Below are 15029 nucleotides of genomic sequence, written 5' to 3' on the forward strand. Positions count from 1 at the left end.
CACACCTCCTTGTGTTTCAACAGATACGCCCGGCGCCTGCACAAGACTGTACGTCGTTTGGTTCCAGACTCCGATGTCCGTTTCCTGCTGTCCGAAAGTGGAAGTGGCAAAGGTGCGGCCATGGTGACCGCAGTGGCGTACCGTTTAACCGACCAGGCGCGCCAGATCCAAGAAACCTTGGCAGAATTCAGGCTGAGCAAAAGTCAACTGCTGGAGGTGAAGAAACGCATGAGAGTGGAAATCGAAAGAGGCCTGAAGAAGGAAAGCCACAAGGAAGCTACAGTCAAAATGCTGCCAACATTTGTCCGAAGTACACCGGATGGAACAGGTGACTGAAAGGCAACACAGGCTGGGCTGTAGGAACGGATCCAGTTTCAACCTATTCTATAAACAGAGTTGCTCTTTAGTTGGGTGGGGAGCTGTAGCTTGGTGGTGTCATTAAAGTAAAGTCTCACATTTTATACAATGAAAAACAGCTCAACCTGTTGTAGAAAAACAAACAGCAGCAAACATAGCAAGACTTGTAGTTATTGTTGTTTCCGGATGAAAACCCAGAAACATTTTGTATGAACATATAAACAGTATGCATGTTTTTTTCTTTCTTGATGTAAAGAAAAAGTAAAGGGAAATTGTCAAAGTGCAATATACCGATGTAGTTTCACAGCAGAGTAGCTAACTACTCAGGCTGTGAGGTGTCCATTATGTTCATCAGAGTCAGCCTGGGGGAAGAAACTGTGTCTGTGGCGGCCAGATTCTGCTGGTTCTTCATAATAACAATTGCCTGCTTTGTTGTTTTAGAAAATGGAGATTTCCTTGCTCTGGACCTCGGAGGAACCAACTTCCGTGTACTTCTGGTCAAGATTCGCAGTGGGAAGAGGCGAACAGTAGAAATGCATAACAAAATCTATGCCATTCCCATAGAAGTCATGCAGGGCACAGGAGAGGAGGTAAAGTTAAGATTTCACTCCCCAGAATTACATCAGTGTTAGGAAGAACTTCCTTTCAAGAGGTTTTCTATGTGCTTGGTTTAAAAGTTTCTTGTACAGATTTCTTTCCAGACCTTTGTCACATCTTTAAAATAATAATAACAATAAAATACAACAGGACAATGCATGTACTTCAAAGTGAAAAGAAAGCATTATTATAGAAAGTTTCTGCCCTTATATCCAGAGTTCATGTGAAATTGGTGTCTCTCTCCAGCTTTTTGACCACATTGTGCACTGCATCTCTGACTTCCTGGACTACATGGGAATGAAAAGCGCTCGGCTGCCGCTGGGTTTCACCTTCTCCTTCCCCTGTCACCAGACCAGCCTGGATGCGGTATGCCCTACACTACTCCATCTTTAACGCACAGTTAGATGTTTCTATCAGTCAGGCTGGAAGAAAAGCACATCTGAAGAACTACCAGCCCTGTAGGCTGAGTTAATGACACAAGCTGACTAAAGAGGTAGTCAAAGTTTATGCACATTCACGCCAGGTTATTCGGTCAGACGGTCGCAGGATGTGATAAAGCCATAAGGTTCTATGCAAACCAAAAAAAAAAAATCCTAAACTTGCTAATGTAAACATCAATTATTTGCCCAAAATCAAGGAATTAAGACTTTTCTCTAATCCATTTAAACATCTGTGTTTATTTTGAGCTTTTCTGACGCGTTTGTTATGTATATATAGACTAAATTTAGGTAAACAGACTTGTTTGCCTGTATTCTTTTGAGTTGCACGGAAAGCATTCATTTCTAGTATTACTGTTACAATTCTGCTGTACCTCAGTCATGCCCAGGACATAGTTGTGATTGAGTTTTGTCCCTGGTGTAGCCCAGTGCTCTCTGAATTTATTATCAGAGACGTTTCCCAGTCAGTGTTGTGTGTTCCACAGGGTATCCTGGTAACCTGGACTAAAGGCTTCAAGGCAACAGACTGTGAGGGGGAAGATGTAGTGGAGCTTCTCCGAGACGCAATCAAAAGAAAAGAGGTAATCCTAAACAAAGCAAACCTGAAACAAGATGACTTGGTTGGAAATGTGTTGGTTTGAAACTGTGAAAAAGCAGCGATGTGTACAGAAAAACCTCAGAGAAAATGAAGAGCATTGCTCAGGAGCTTAGGACTACTTTAAAAGGTTGAGGTGGACTGAATATTTCTGAATGGTTGAGTGTTGGCAGTGTTGCATGTTCACATTTCCGTCTCAGCCATCACAATTTAATCTTCGAATAAGCTAAAGGTTTCTGTAAATTTCATGTTATAAAACAATGGTTGGTCTTATCTCCCAAAAAATGCAACTTCATTCAATTCTGTTTATTTTTGTGATATCAATTCACTTCAGCCAACATTATCTCGAACTACTTTATGAGACAGATGGGGTCAATTCATATCCAGTGATATATTGTCCAACTTATTCAGTTATGAATGACTTGGTTCGGTTTATTAGTTTCAATCAGCTCCTCACACAGGAACTGTGGTGGAGAAAATCTACAGCATCAGACAAGAAACTGAGAAATAAGCACAATAAATGAATAACCTCAGATCACTTCACACGTTTACGGGTTTAAGTCATACCTGGGGGTTCAAGGGTCTCCTGGAGCCCCACATAAAATCTGTGTAACAAAATAAAATCACATAGAAATGAGCGTTATTCTAGACACACACAGCTACCCATCTTTAAACAAGCTTTAACTGGGGTTGTTCTTTTGAGGTAGTTATGTTAGAAAGCACACATGAGACTCAGCTGAGCGCATCTTGGACTCCTAAACGGAGTTTTAACACGACAGAGACTCAAACATAACGTTTATGGGATGGGCTTGTTTTGTTAAGACCAAATTTATGTACTTCAGGACCACGACTTGAACTGACAATATTAGACTAAATGTAATGTGAAATATGACAACATATTTTTACATATATTGAATATAGAGTCACCTTTCAGTTTGCAGTTTCATTGTCTGAAGAAAATAACAAAATATTACAGTTTATTACCAAATTTGGACCAATTTGTCCCTTTGGCAAAATGATTCGCCCACTGTTTCAATTTCTAAATAAAACTGGTCGACACAGAAATCAAAACTACGATCTAGAGTAATAAATTTGATGATTTCAGATTGTTTTACATCATTTATTTACTGTGTGTGTGTTCTTGTACACTTTTTGCTCATTTTAACTATCAAAGTGAGGACTTTCATGTAAGGTGAGAACTTTTTTTGGTCCTCACTTTTCTCTGGGCTAGATGTTAGGTTTAGGACTAAGGTGTTAGGGTTAGATATAGGTTAGGTAAAGGTTACGTTTAGGGTCAGGGTAAGGCCATAAAAAGGGTTGAAAAGGAATGGAAGTAAAAGTGGGTGCTGTCTTCGTTTTGCATTTTAAATAATAATAATAGAACTTTATTGATCTCACAATGGAGAAATTCACTTCTGCATCTTAACCCATCCCATTGGGGAGCAGTGGGCTGCCACTGTGTGGCGCCTGGGGAGCAATCGGGGGTTAAGGGTCTTGCTCAGGGACCCAGAGTGCAGGCTGTGGGGATCGCACTGGGTACTTGCAACCTTCTCAGAGTACAAGCGCGCTGCTCTAACCACTAGGCCACCACTCCCCCTAACATGGCTGTGTTTATACTTGTACTTGGAGCTGAGTGAGAACATTTTTTTGTGCATTTTACTTGTAAGTGAGGACTTTGATATACAGTAAGGACCTTTTTCAGGGCTAGGGGTTAGGTATATGACAGAGGTGTCCATTAGGAATTAAGCATGTGTGTGCGTGGGGCATGCTCCGATGGTGCAGGGGTAATGAGCACCACCCACATACGGAGGCCTTCAGTCGTCCACGCGGCTGACCCGAGTTCGATTCTGGCCTGAGGCCCTTTGCCACATGTCTTCCCCCCTCTCTCAAACCCCCCTTCCTGTCAGCCTACTTTGTAAAAATGAGCCACTAGCGCTATAAAAACCCAGAAAAAGATTTTTGTTAACCTTACTTACTACAGAGTCTGATTATCATGGAAAAACCAGAAGGTCATGTTTCATTGCTATAATTGACTGTATTGTTTTGTAAGAAAGGCTGATGTTAAATGTATTCCTGCTGTTTCACAGAGTCATAGGCTACACTGGACCTACTGTAGCTATAGTGCTTCCTGGTTTTATTGCTTTGAGGCAGCAGTTGACTTCTACCTAAAAAAGACAAAAAAAAAACTCTAGCTTCTTTAAAACAAAATATGATAACATAAATGAATTGCAGATTTTTCCACTAATTTACACAGAGTACCCAATTTACAGAGAATATTTTTATTGACCAAAAGCAGTGGCATAAACTCTGTGCTCAGCTGCAGGTCTTTGGACAGGGTTGGCCTTGAAAGGAAATTGACTTTTGTCTGAAAATGTGAACCATTTTTGTGTTGATTTGGTCATTTTAAGTTTACCAATGGATTTATTCAGACTTGAAGATCACATGTACTCTAACAAGGCTCCAAGATCCTTTGGAAGAGAAACAGGCCCACAGCATTACAGATCCTTCACCAAACGTAGTGGGCAGTGGGCACAGGGTGATATGTGGGCACATATTCCTCCTTTGTTTCACCCCAAAACCCACCAGGAATGTTTATCCAACCATGTGGCATGTGGATAGCTTTAACATCAAAACACCACCACGCTGGTGGTGGCATGACCATTAGAGCTCCTCCTCCAGCCCACTGGCCATTGGCTAAGACAACTGGCCCTCTGAGTTACCTCATATTTATACCCCAGAAAAACAGAACTTCCATATTAGAAGCTTCCATAAAACCCAACCAACTTAAAAATGTAAAGTATTAAAAAAAGTTTCATTTGACATGATTTTAAATCTTAATACATACAGCTGCAGCGCCAGGAAATTTATCTCCATCTATTTATGGGGTGGGGGCTTGCACAGGGATGTATGCGTTACCAGTGAAGAGTTTTCTAAACTGATCTCACTCTCTTTAGATTGAAGAACCAGTAAGTATAAACTGAGAGTAAATCCCTGTCGGACAGGTAAAGCAGTGCAGGACTGGACTGAAGCGGTGTGTGGTGATGCTTGTAAAAGCATGTATTGACGTCTGGTGGCGGCAGAGCTTCTGGATGCGGCAGCTCCCAGGAAAAGCTTGCGTTATTTACTGTCAGCTTGTCTCAAAATGTGAATAACATGCGTTGCTCTCAGTGTGGCATCAACAAGTAATCAGCTCTCATATTAATTCTCTTGTCAACACATTCCCATTTAGCGTTGTTCTATTAAAAATGCAGCCTAACACTGCTTTCGTATAGTGTGGACAAATGTAACAATGAGAAGAGAAAAAAAGAACGGCCTAATGAGGATTGGTTTTTGAGTAACAATATAAATCTGGTGCTCTGTAGAGGTGGAAACACCACGACATTCTTCATAGGAAGGTTGGGATACAAGTTTAGTAATGTGCTAATATGATCATTCCAGAATAAAATCCTTGATGTTTCATCTATTAATTGGTTTATTGGGTTTTAACAAAGTGCATGGCAGCTGACATGTAAGGTTTTATGATCACAGTGACAGCATATATGAAGTCAGAAGTTTGCATTTACTACATTCACTCAGGCTTAATTCATGGACTCTCAGGTTATTGCATGTTAAATCAGCTACAACCTGTCAGAACGTCCAGCTCAGATGATTACTGGGTTCTAAGTCTGTTAAGTAAAATCTTTAAAACACAATTATATTCAAAAGCTTCCAAGAGTCCAACTGTCAACTAGAGGTAGACCTATTTATTTCAACATCTACCTTTAAACACTTTAAACAATTATTCTGACAAATCCAACTCGTAAGCTATCTCGGGTGATACAGAAATAATCATTTTAATTGTTATTCCATTACTTTATGTTCCTAAAATAAGTGTTATTGCAACTGACTAAAGAAAAAAAGCATTAGAGTAAAATAGTTGTGTATTCAGCATGGGTGTGGGTAAACTTCAGGCTTCAGCTGACATTGTAGTGCTACACGACCACGTTTAGCTGTGTTCCGCTCTTTCACCCAGTCTGCTTATACTGTAGGAATTTGAGCTGGATGTGGTTGCCATAGTGAATGACACAGTGGGAACGATGATGACCTGTGCATACGAGGAGCCAACTTGTGAAGTCGGGCTGATTGCAGGTGAGTGAGATGTTTCCTCTTTGCTTTTGTTGTTTCCAAATAGTGTCTAAAAAATGTCTTGAGAAAAGATCATTGAGCGATCGATCGTAAAGCAAAACTGTATAGTTAGGTAGCATTATTCTAAAGTTGCTACGTGTGCTTCCAGGCACAGGAAGTAACGCCTGCTACATGGAAGAGATGAAGAACATCGAGACAGTGGAAGGAACTCAGGGCCGGATGTGTGTCAATATGGAGTGGGGGGCATTTGGAGATAACGGCTGTCTGGACGACATCAGGACAAAATATGATCAGGCTGTGGATGAAAACTCCCTCAACGAAGGCAAACAGAGGTCGGGATGCCACATACTAACTATGTCAAGTTAAAAATAGATCACTTTTTATGGGAGTTTCAGGTCAATTTTCAAACTCCCAGTTTAAAAACTTGCTCTGATTTCTGGTCATGACCAAGAAAATCTGATACTGTCACACTGGTAACTAAAATCACCTTCTGCTCGTTAGATATGAGAAGATGTGCAGTGGAATGTATCTGGGAGAAATTGTGCGGCAGATTCTGATTGATCTGACGAAGCGTGGTTTCCTCTTCCGGGGACAAATCTCAGAGACGCTCAAGACCCGGGGCATCTTTGAGACCAAATTCCTGTCACAAATAGAGAGGTGAGTGAATCCTTCACACTTCCTGTTAATTCATTGATCCTGTTTGTCTCATCAGATTCTAAGTAAAAAGTGAAGTAAGTCTTTAAATTGTTCTAAAAACACATTTTATTGCGTTGAACAACTAGCAGTTTGCTTTTATCGTAAACATGTTGAGAGATTCCTCTGGGTGAAACTAAGACCCGTTTCCTGTTAGTCAGCAGCATCTGTGTTCCCAGCTACCTTCTGTCATTTATTTCAGGGATTTGAGCTATTTGTTAGACTCATGGTTTCCTTTAAACATTAAATTACAACATTTAATTCTTTATCACTTAATAACTTCAAGTTTAAAAACTTAAACAACACAAGTTTATACAGAACCAGTCCCAGCGGTAAATGGTCTGTTTTTTGAAGGAACACAAAAACGTTGTTAATTTATTTAAATTATACATATTTACATTCAACCATCTGAATTTGGCTTCAGGGGACATCAAACCAGATCACTCCCTTTTTAAAGTTTTTTTTTCTGTTTAACCTTTATTTACACAGGTAAATCTCACTGAGACACAAGGATCAATTGATCAGTCATATTATTTTGACTCCTTCTGCTTCCAATTCCTTTCCTAATTATTCTGTGCCCTCGTGTGACGTTCTAGTTAACGGATATAATTCCCTCATGGCTAGAGTTTTAGACGATATTGCGCCTCTTGGACTAAAATAATTACTCGTATGGCAAAATCACCATGGAGAAATATGGAAGGAGAAAGAACACTTAAAAGATCATGTCGCCTAGCAGAAGGGAGGTGGTGCAAGACCAAATTATCTTCAGACTTTGCAATCTACAAAAGATTACAAACTGAGTACCACAAAGAGCCAAAAATGGCCATGAAACCTCATTCTCTCAAATCATTGACGTTAAGGCTGACAATAGCAAAGTCTTGTTTAACACTATAGACAGGTTTATTGATCCCATGACTCCTACTCCAACTGAGTTTCATTCTGTTGAGAAATGCAATGATTTCGCTTCTCACTTTGCATCAAAGACATGTACAATTAGTAATAGTGCTGTTCACACTATCCCATTTCTTTCCAATAAATAGACAATTAATAGAAATCATAACCCAATTCAGCTCTGCAACAGGTGTCTTAGACCCCATACCCTCCCAGCTGTTTAAAAATGTCCTTGGCTGTTTGGTGGATGATGTGACCAACATTGTCAATGCTTCTCTAGCCTTTGAAATGTTTTCTTGCACTCTTAAACATGCAAGTTTAATACCATTTAAAAAAAGAATACACTAGACCCACTTTCCTTGGATAACTATTTCCAGCGTACAATTTCCAGGTAATCTACTTGAGGAAGTGGTGTCTCATCGACTATGCATATTTTATCTGAAACCGTTGGTTTGGTAGGTTCCAGTTTGAGTTTAGAGCCAGTCATAGTACAGATACAGCTCTGGTTAGAGTTAATAATTTCATAATTAGTTTTAACCAACATAAGATCTCTGCTATAGTTATTCTTGACCGTTTGACACAGTTGACCATGCTATACTCCTTAAATGTCTTGAACATCATATGTCTAAAAGGTCTTGTTCTTAAATGGTAGAAAGTTTTCTGTTTCTATCAGCAACTTTGAATCTGATAGGATAAACGTGGATTATGGCATTCCACAAGGATCCATTCTTGGTCCTCCCTTGTTTAATGTATATACGACTCTCCTTGGCTCCATCATTAGACACCACTGTATCTCTCATCGTTTATATGCTGATGTTACACAGCTGTACATATTCATATCATCTGATGACATGAGCCTGGTAAAAACCTTCTTGAATGTCACACTGATTGTCCAGGAATTTCCTAAAGCTGAATGAGGACTAAACCAAGATGGTTATTGTGGCTGCTGACAGTCAGAAAAACCTCACTTACCCTCTTTTGACCTCTTTACCGGTTAAACCACATGAGCACGTTAAGAGCCGTGCTGTGACCTTAAACTGTAACTTGAATTTTCAAAAACACATACATGATAAAACACAATCTACCAACTATCACCTGAGAATAATTTCCAAAATCAGATTCCTCTCGTCACAACCCGACTTAGGAAAATGTATTCATAGCTTTAACATCAACACAAGCCCTCAGTCAACTTCAGCCGAACCAAAGTGCTGCAGCTTTGGTTTCCAACTAAAACTTTTGTTTTAAATTCTCTTCACTGGTAACCAGTTAAACAGATAACTGATTTTAAAATACTTTTAATGAGTTTCAAAGCTGTAAACGGCCCGGACCCTTCTTACATGTCTGAGATGCGTATTGATTACACACCAGACAGGCCATTAAGGTCTTCTAGTAAACATCTTCTGGTCACACCTAGAACCAACTCTAGACCAGCTTTGGGCTCCTCTAGTCATTTTGGTCCTGTTCTTTGGAACCCCCTTCAGTTTAGTTTAAAGTGTCCTGTTTTAAAAGCAAACTGAAGACATATTTATTTTTTCAAGCCATTAGTTAGGCTTAAGTTTTTAGCTTTGGAAATCCTCTTCCCTTCTGTTTTTTATTATATTATTTTTCTGATTTTATGGGATGTTATTTGTGCATGTTCCTTCTTTCTCTCTATGCATTAGATTTTTGTTTTTATTTCTTTTCTGTGTATTGATTGCTTTTATTTTTATGTTTTTCCTAGCCCATTGAATCTATGATTGTCATATGATATGGGCTTTATAAATAAACTTGACAAGGTCTCATTTGCAAGAGTGACCTGTTTTAAATTAACATTCAAAATAATATTTTAAAACAAACTATAGTCACTCTAATTCATAACTGAGTAAAACATCTGAAAATAAAATAAGACAGTAGTAGCAATAAAAACATCCACAATAGCATGAGCAGCTACCCACGGATGTCTTTAAAATACAGTATGTTTAAAACCCTTCAGTTCTGTTAAGCTGGAAAGCTGCTGGTTCTGTTCTAGTTTGTTTACAGTAGGGGCATTGTTGCAATAAAAGGCCTTTTCACAAGGTCTGCACGTACTGAAGGAACACAGAATGCCATAAAAGCCTGCTGGCGAAGGGTGCAGATGTCCTGTTCACATATAAAAGGTTAGGCACAGTGGTAGGAAGTCGATTACTGGTTGAGGAAATAAAACTAAAACTAGAGCAATGCAACAGTGTGTGTGGCCAGCGAAGACCAGTTAACCAAAGAGTTTAAAGGGCAATGGTGACTAAGAGTTTTACATCCTGCGATGAATATCATTGCTGCATGGTAAACGGCCTCCAACACGTTCATGTCGCCACGAACAATGAGCGGCGAAAAGCTGCCTGCAACACGTTGTTTTTCACATTAAATAAAACAGGATTCATTTCTGTAGAAAAACCCTAGTTTTAATCTGGTCTCTTTTTTTTTTTTTTTTTTTTTTTTTTTTGAAAATCCACAATATGTGACTTAAACAGCTCTTTTAAACAGCGCTTGCTCAATCTCTCTCTGGGTTACAGTACAGCCTAGTGATACGTATTAAGGGTTAACTACTAATGCAATACACAATATCTACATGCTGTCTGCAGATAAAACCCCAGAATACGGAACCTTTGTATGAAAGCCTAAGCCTGAGCAGCAGTGCTGTCTGAAAAGCAGCATTCAGTAAAACAACATACATGATGATGAAAGAAAGGAGACGCTGTGGTGTACGGTTACCTTAACCTCTGGGAACAGCTGAGACGTATCCGGTGACTCTACTGCTGACCTATGACTCTCTCCCTCACTGCGCTCCTTTCTTCTCCGCAGCGACCGCCTGGCTCTGCTGCAGGTCAGGGCGATCCTGCAGCAGCTGGGACTCGACAGCACCTGTGACGACAGTATTATTGTTAAGGAGGTGTGCGGAACGGTGTCCCGCCGTGCCGCTCAGATCTGCGGAGCCGGGATGGCCGCTGTGGTGGATAAGATCCGTGAGAATAGAGGACTGGACCACTTGGACATCACCGTGGGTGTGGACGGCACGCTCTACAAGCTGCACCCCCAGTAAGACCCAGATCACAATTACACTCGGAGGGAGGTTTGTACTGATCAGGATCTAGACGATGGACCAGCACAATGCCAAACAATACGAACCTCAGTTAGCATTAGATCACATCTTTTCTTATGTGTATATATGTATATATATCCAGGACTGTCTCAGAAAATTAGAATATTGTGATAAAGTTCTTTATTTTCTGTAATGCAATTAAAAAACATGAGATGTCATACATTCTGGATTCATTACAAATCAACTGAAATATCGCAAGCCTTTTATTATTTTAATATCGCTGATTATGGCTTACAGCTTAAGAAACCCCAAATATCCTATCTCAAAATATTAGAATATTGTGAAAAAGTATACTAGTAGGCTATTCAACTAATCACTTGAATCGTCTAATTAACTGGAAACACTGCAGGGTTTCCTGAGCCTTGAAAAACACTCAGCTTGGTTCAGTAAACTAAATCACAAGTATGGTAGTGGTTAAGAGACGACATCAGATTCTCCCAGTAACTGGTGTACTGACCATGGCATTACTGTCCTTGATTGGCCTGCCAATTCCCCTGACCTGAACCCCATAGAGAATTTGTGGGCTATTGTGAAGAAGAAGCTGAAAGACACCAGAGCCAACAATGCAAATGAGCTAAAGGCCGCTATTGAAGCATCCTGGGCATCCATAACACCTTAGCAATGCCACAGGCTGATTGCCTCCATGCCACGCCGCATTGATGCAGTAATCTGTGCAAAAGGATTCCCAACCAAGTACTGAGTGCATTAATGGACATTTTCAAATGTTTGATTTTGTTTTGCTGTTAGAATTTTTTTCTTTTACTTGGTCTGAGGAAATATTCTAATATTTTGAGATAGGATTTTTTAATTTTCTTCAGCTGTACGCCATAATCAGCGATATTAAAACAATAAAAGGCTTGCGATATTTCAGTTGATTTGTAATGAATCCAGAATGTATGACATTTCATGTTTTTTAATTGCATTACAGAAAATAAAGAACTTTATCACAATATTCTAATTTTCTGAGACAGTCCTGTATATATCCATCCATCCATCCATCTCGTAACACGTCTATCTCTGTTGGAGTCTCGAGGGGTGCTGGTGCCTATCTCCAGCTGTCAATGGGTGAGAGGTGGGGTTCACCCTGGACAGGTCACCAGTCTATAGCAGGGCAACACAGAGACAAACAGGACAAACATCCATTGACACACACACTCACACCTAAGCAGAATTTAATAAGAGGTTCAACCAAGAGGCCTGTTTTACTCTGGAGGAGATGATGAGATCCCCAGTTCAGGTGGGAGAATCTACTGACTGGCCGACTATTTACCTGCATCCCATAGAAGAAAGATGGTACTGTTTTCACTGTTCTGGTCAGATGATACAAAAACTTTGATTTCTGACCTGAGCACTCCATTCCATCGTCCACCTTGCAGCATCTTGCTGTGGGGGGTGGCTTTTTCCTTCAGCAGGGATGGGGAAACTTGTCAGAGGTGATGGGAAGATGGATGGAGTTAAATATAATCCTGGAAGAAAACCTGTTAGAGCAGACAGACGTGAGACTGGGATGGAGGGTCACCTTGCACCAGGACAACTAAAAATATCCATCCAGAGCTGCAATTGAATGGTTTCGATCAAAGCATCAATATGTGTCAGCATGACGTAAAGTCTAGACGTACATCTAATTTGGAATGTGCAGCAAAATCCGCTGTTCACAAACACCCTCCGTCAAATCTGACTGAGCCTGAGCTGTTCTGGGCATATTGGAAAGTGATTCCAAAAGTATTCACTAATACAGATGACCACGTTTTGCACAATAAATGTGAAGATCTTAGTTGTGATATTTAATAGGTGGTACAAATGGGTACATTTTAAGAGTTAGTAATGCAAAGCCTACATTAGACTGGAAAATTAGAGTTTTAACTACAGTCCATAGTTGTTGTGTTAACCAGAAAACAATGAGTCTCTTAGATACTAGCTATTTCCCATGCTTACATTGGACAGCGTTGCTTTAAAGTCTCAAATTATGACCTCATTCTGACGCTTTCTTCCCTCAGCTTCTCCCGGATCTTCCACCAGACAGTAAAGGAACTTGCCCCTAAATGTGATGTTACCTTCCTGCTGTCTGAGGACGGCAGTGGCAAGGGGGCCGCTCTCATCACTGCTGTGGGCTGCCGCCAGAGGGAGCTGGATGCCCAGCAACACTGAGGAGCTCTGTCCTGTTTGTCCACCGCAGCCACCTGCTGCTCCGCCACCCTGATCTCTTCTCACACGCACAGCCTGACTCCATCTCCCCTCGGCAGCCGTGACTCCCCCTCTGCCCCGCCTGCAGCCAGAGACGCGCTCCATGGATAGCTCTAAGCCTAAAGATGCAGATGTTTATAACGCCAGAGGCTGTATTGTTTCGCCGTTTGTACATTTTCCTCAATAGTTTATCGACGCTATAACTCTAAAACTCCTTAGGTGTGCAATATTTCTGTCGCTAACTTTATTTTTTTATGGAAGCAAATATTTAACTGTTTATACAGCCACTTTGGATCCAAGATTCTGTGGATTGTGCACCATACACAAGCTAATGTTTGCACTTTTTATAGAAGAGCTTCGACAGCAGCATTTCGTGCAATTTACAAATCCAAAACATGATTCCGGGTGAGTGATGAAACTTCTTTTTAACAGCTTTAACCAACAGCTTTACAAAGGACTGGCTAAATTAGGGTCAAACGCAAGAGTCACGGCTGTTCTGATCATCGTAATTCTATGTGCAACATGTGCACACCATGTGCTTAGGCTACTAACCTGTTTGTGTAACTGTCATTGTCGCTTATATTTAATTATTCCTGCTGAACCTCATCATTTATTCCTCAAGGGTGGACAAGGTAGAAAACAGAAGTGTTAGAGTATATTATTGAGATTTGTTCTTTACTTTTGCTGTTGTGATGAATCAGAATTCTATTCATTATGTGTGCACAGAATAAATGTTTTATTGGGTCCTAACAGGAGAGAATTTAAGAGCGCTTTTGTGTGTACTTGTGGCTGAGTGTCTGTGTGTCCTACTGTGATGACATGTAGCGTTCAATGTTCAAAAGCTCTGTGGAGGTTGCATGCCTTACATCTACAGAACTGAACCATTTTGATTATTTTTACTGCATTTAGAGATTTGTGACCAACACATCTACATACAGCTCATTAAATTATATTCTCTTGTGGAGTAAATCTCGTCTTTTTCTTAAAGAATTAAACGGCGACTAGTGAGACAAGGGTAGAAATCTAACACTAGTGAACGTGCCAGTTGAAAATGTGAAGGTATTGTTCTCTGGAAGTTTCAGTCAAGGTGTTGCTGCATGATTTAGCATTTGCTTTTTATTCAAAAGGGACAGTACACAGTAATGAACATTTCTGCAAATGTGTCAGTATTAGCTACAAACCTAATTCTCGACGGCTGCCCCTCGACCAGGTGTATAAGGTCAACAAATATTAAAAGTTAAAGCATTTAGTAAACGATAAAAGAAGACAACAAGTCTCAAAGTGCGTACTTTTTGTATAACATACAAAGTCTTACATATGTACATCCACTAATCAAAAGCTGAAATATCAAAGCCAGTTTTTTATTTGAAACTTAAAGATGGTAAATGTATATTCTCTTCTAGTAAATAGAATACTATTCCAGATATTACAGCCCTTTACATTCTGCCCAAAGGTGGACGTCTATCAGGTACTTTGCAATTTCCTCTTACCACAGACCTAATGGCTCTGCTTGAAGTAGATTTCAGTTTTATAAATTCTCTTAATGGTGATAGGGCAAATCCATGGATTATTTTGTATATGAAGCAAATTTAAAGGATTTAAAATTGCCAAAGTTAAGAAGATTGTAATCTTCTAAAATTAAACAATGGTGGTAAGAAATTGGTTTTCTGGCAAATATTTTAATGTTGTATAATATTTCTATTTGTGGTTTCATTTGTGAGAGACCAGTTTGTAAAACAATACTCAATATGTGAAAACACCATAGCATGCAAAAACATCCTAGCTGCCTAAGTGTCATTGATGACCGAACATATCTGAAATTTTGTAGGCATAATTTAATGCTTTTAGATATTTTCTTAACAGGACTTTTGAATGTACATGAACTCGTGGACCAGTTGGAGTTCCTTCCCTCTCAAAAATACATGTGAATTTGTTGCTTTGCTGTTTTGTACAGTCTTTTTAATGTTTAATAGGAGAAAGCCAGTTTTTGACCTGGGCCATTTCAGATGTAAGAATATGGTTTTGGCCAGAGCGT

The 15029-nt window shown here is 39.9% G+C and overlaps 1 protein-coding gene across 2 annotated transcripts in view; it reads left to right on the top strand.

The window, feature by feature from the left end:
• The window catches only part of LOC105931242 (hexokinase-1), a 28716-nt gene extending 14753 nt beyond the window's left edge, over positions 1-13963 (top strand). The window contains exons 10-19 of one of the 2 annotated variants that reach the window (XM_021320190.2): positions 24-328; positions 799-947; positions 1201-1320; positions 1877-1972; positions 4941-4952; positions 6015-6114; positions 6260-6443; positions 6613-6768; positions 10513-10746; positions 12808-13963. In XM_021320190.2, the coding sequence (XP_021175865.2) occupies positions 24-328; positions 799-947; positions 1201-1320; positions 1877-1972; positions 4941-4952; positions 6015-6114; positions 6260-6443; positions 6613-6768; positions 10513-10746; positions 12808-12958 (1507 nt within the window). In that variant the 3' untranslated portion in view covers positions 12959-13963. The remainder of the gene's footprint in view (positions 1-23; positions 329-798; positions 948-1200; positions 1321-1876; positions 1973-4940; positions 4953-6014; positions 6115-6259; positions 6444-6612; positions 6769-10512; positions 10747-12807) is intronic. The other variant, XM_012869837.3, reaches the window with a different exon arrangement.
• Positions 13964-15029: the final 1066 nt, after the last annotated feature.

Source organism: Fundulus heteroclitus, chromosome 5 (genome assembly GCF_011125445.2).
Source record: "Fundulus heteroclitus isolate FHET01 chromosome 5, MU-UCD_Fhet_4.1, whole genome shotgun sequence".
NCBI lineage: Eukaryota > Metazoa > Chordata > Actinopteri > Cyprinodontiformes > Fundulidae > Fundulus > Fundulus heteroclitus.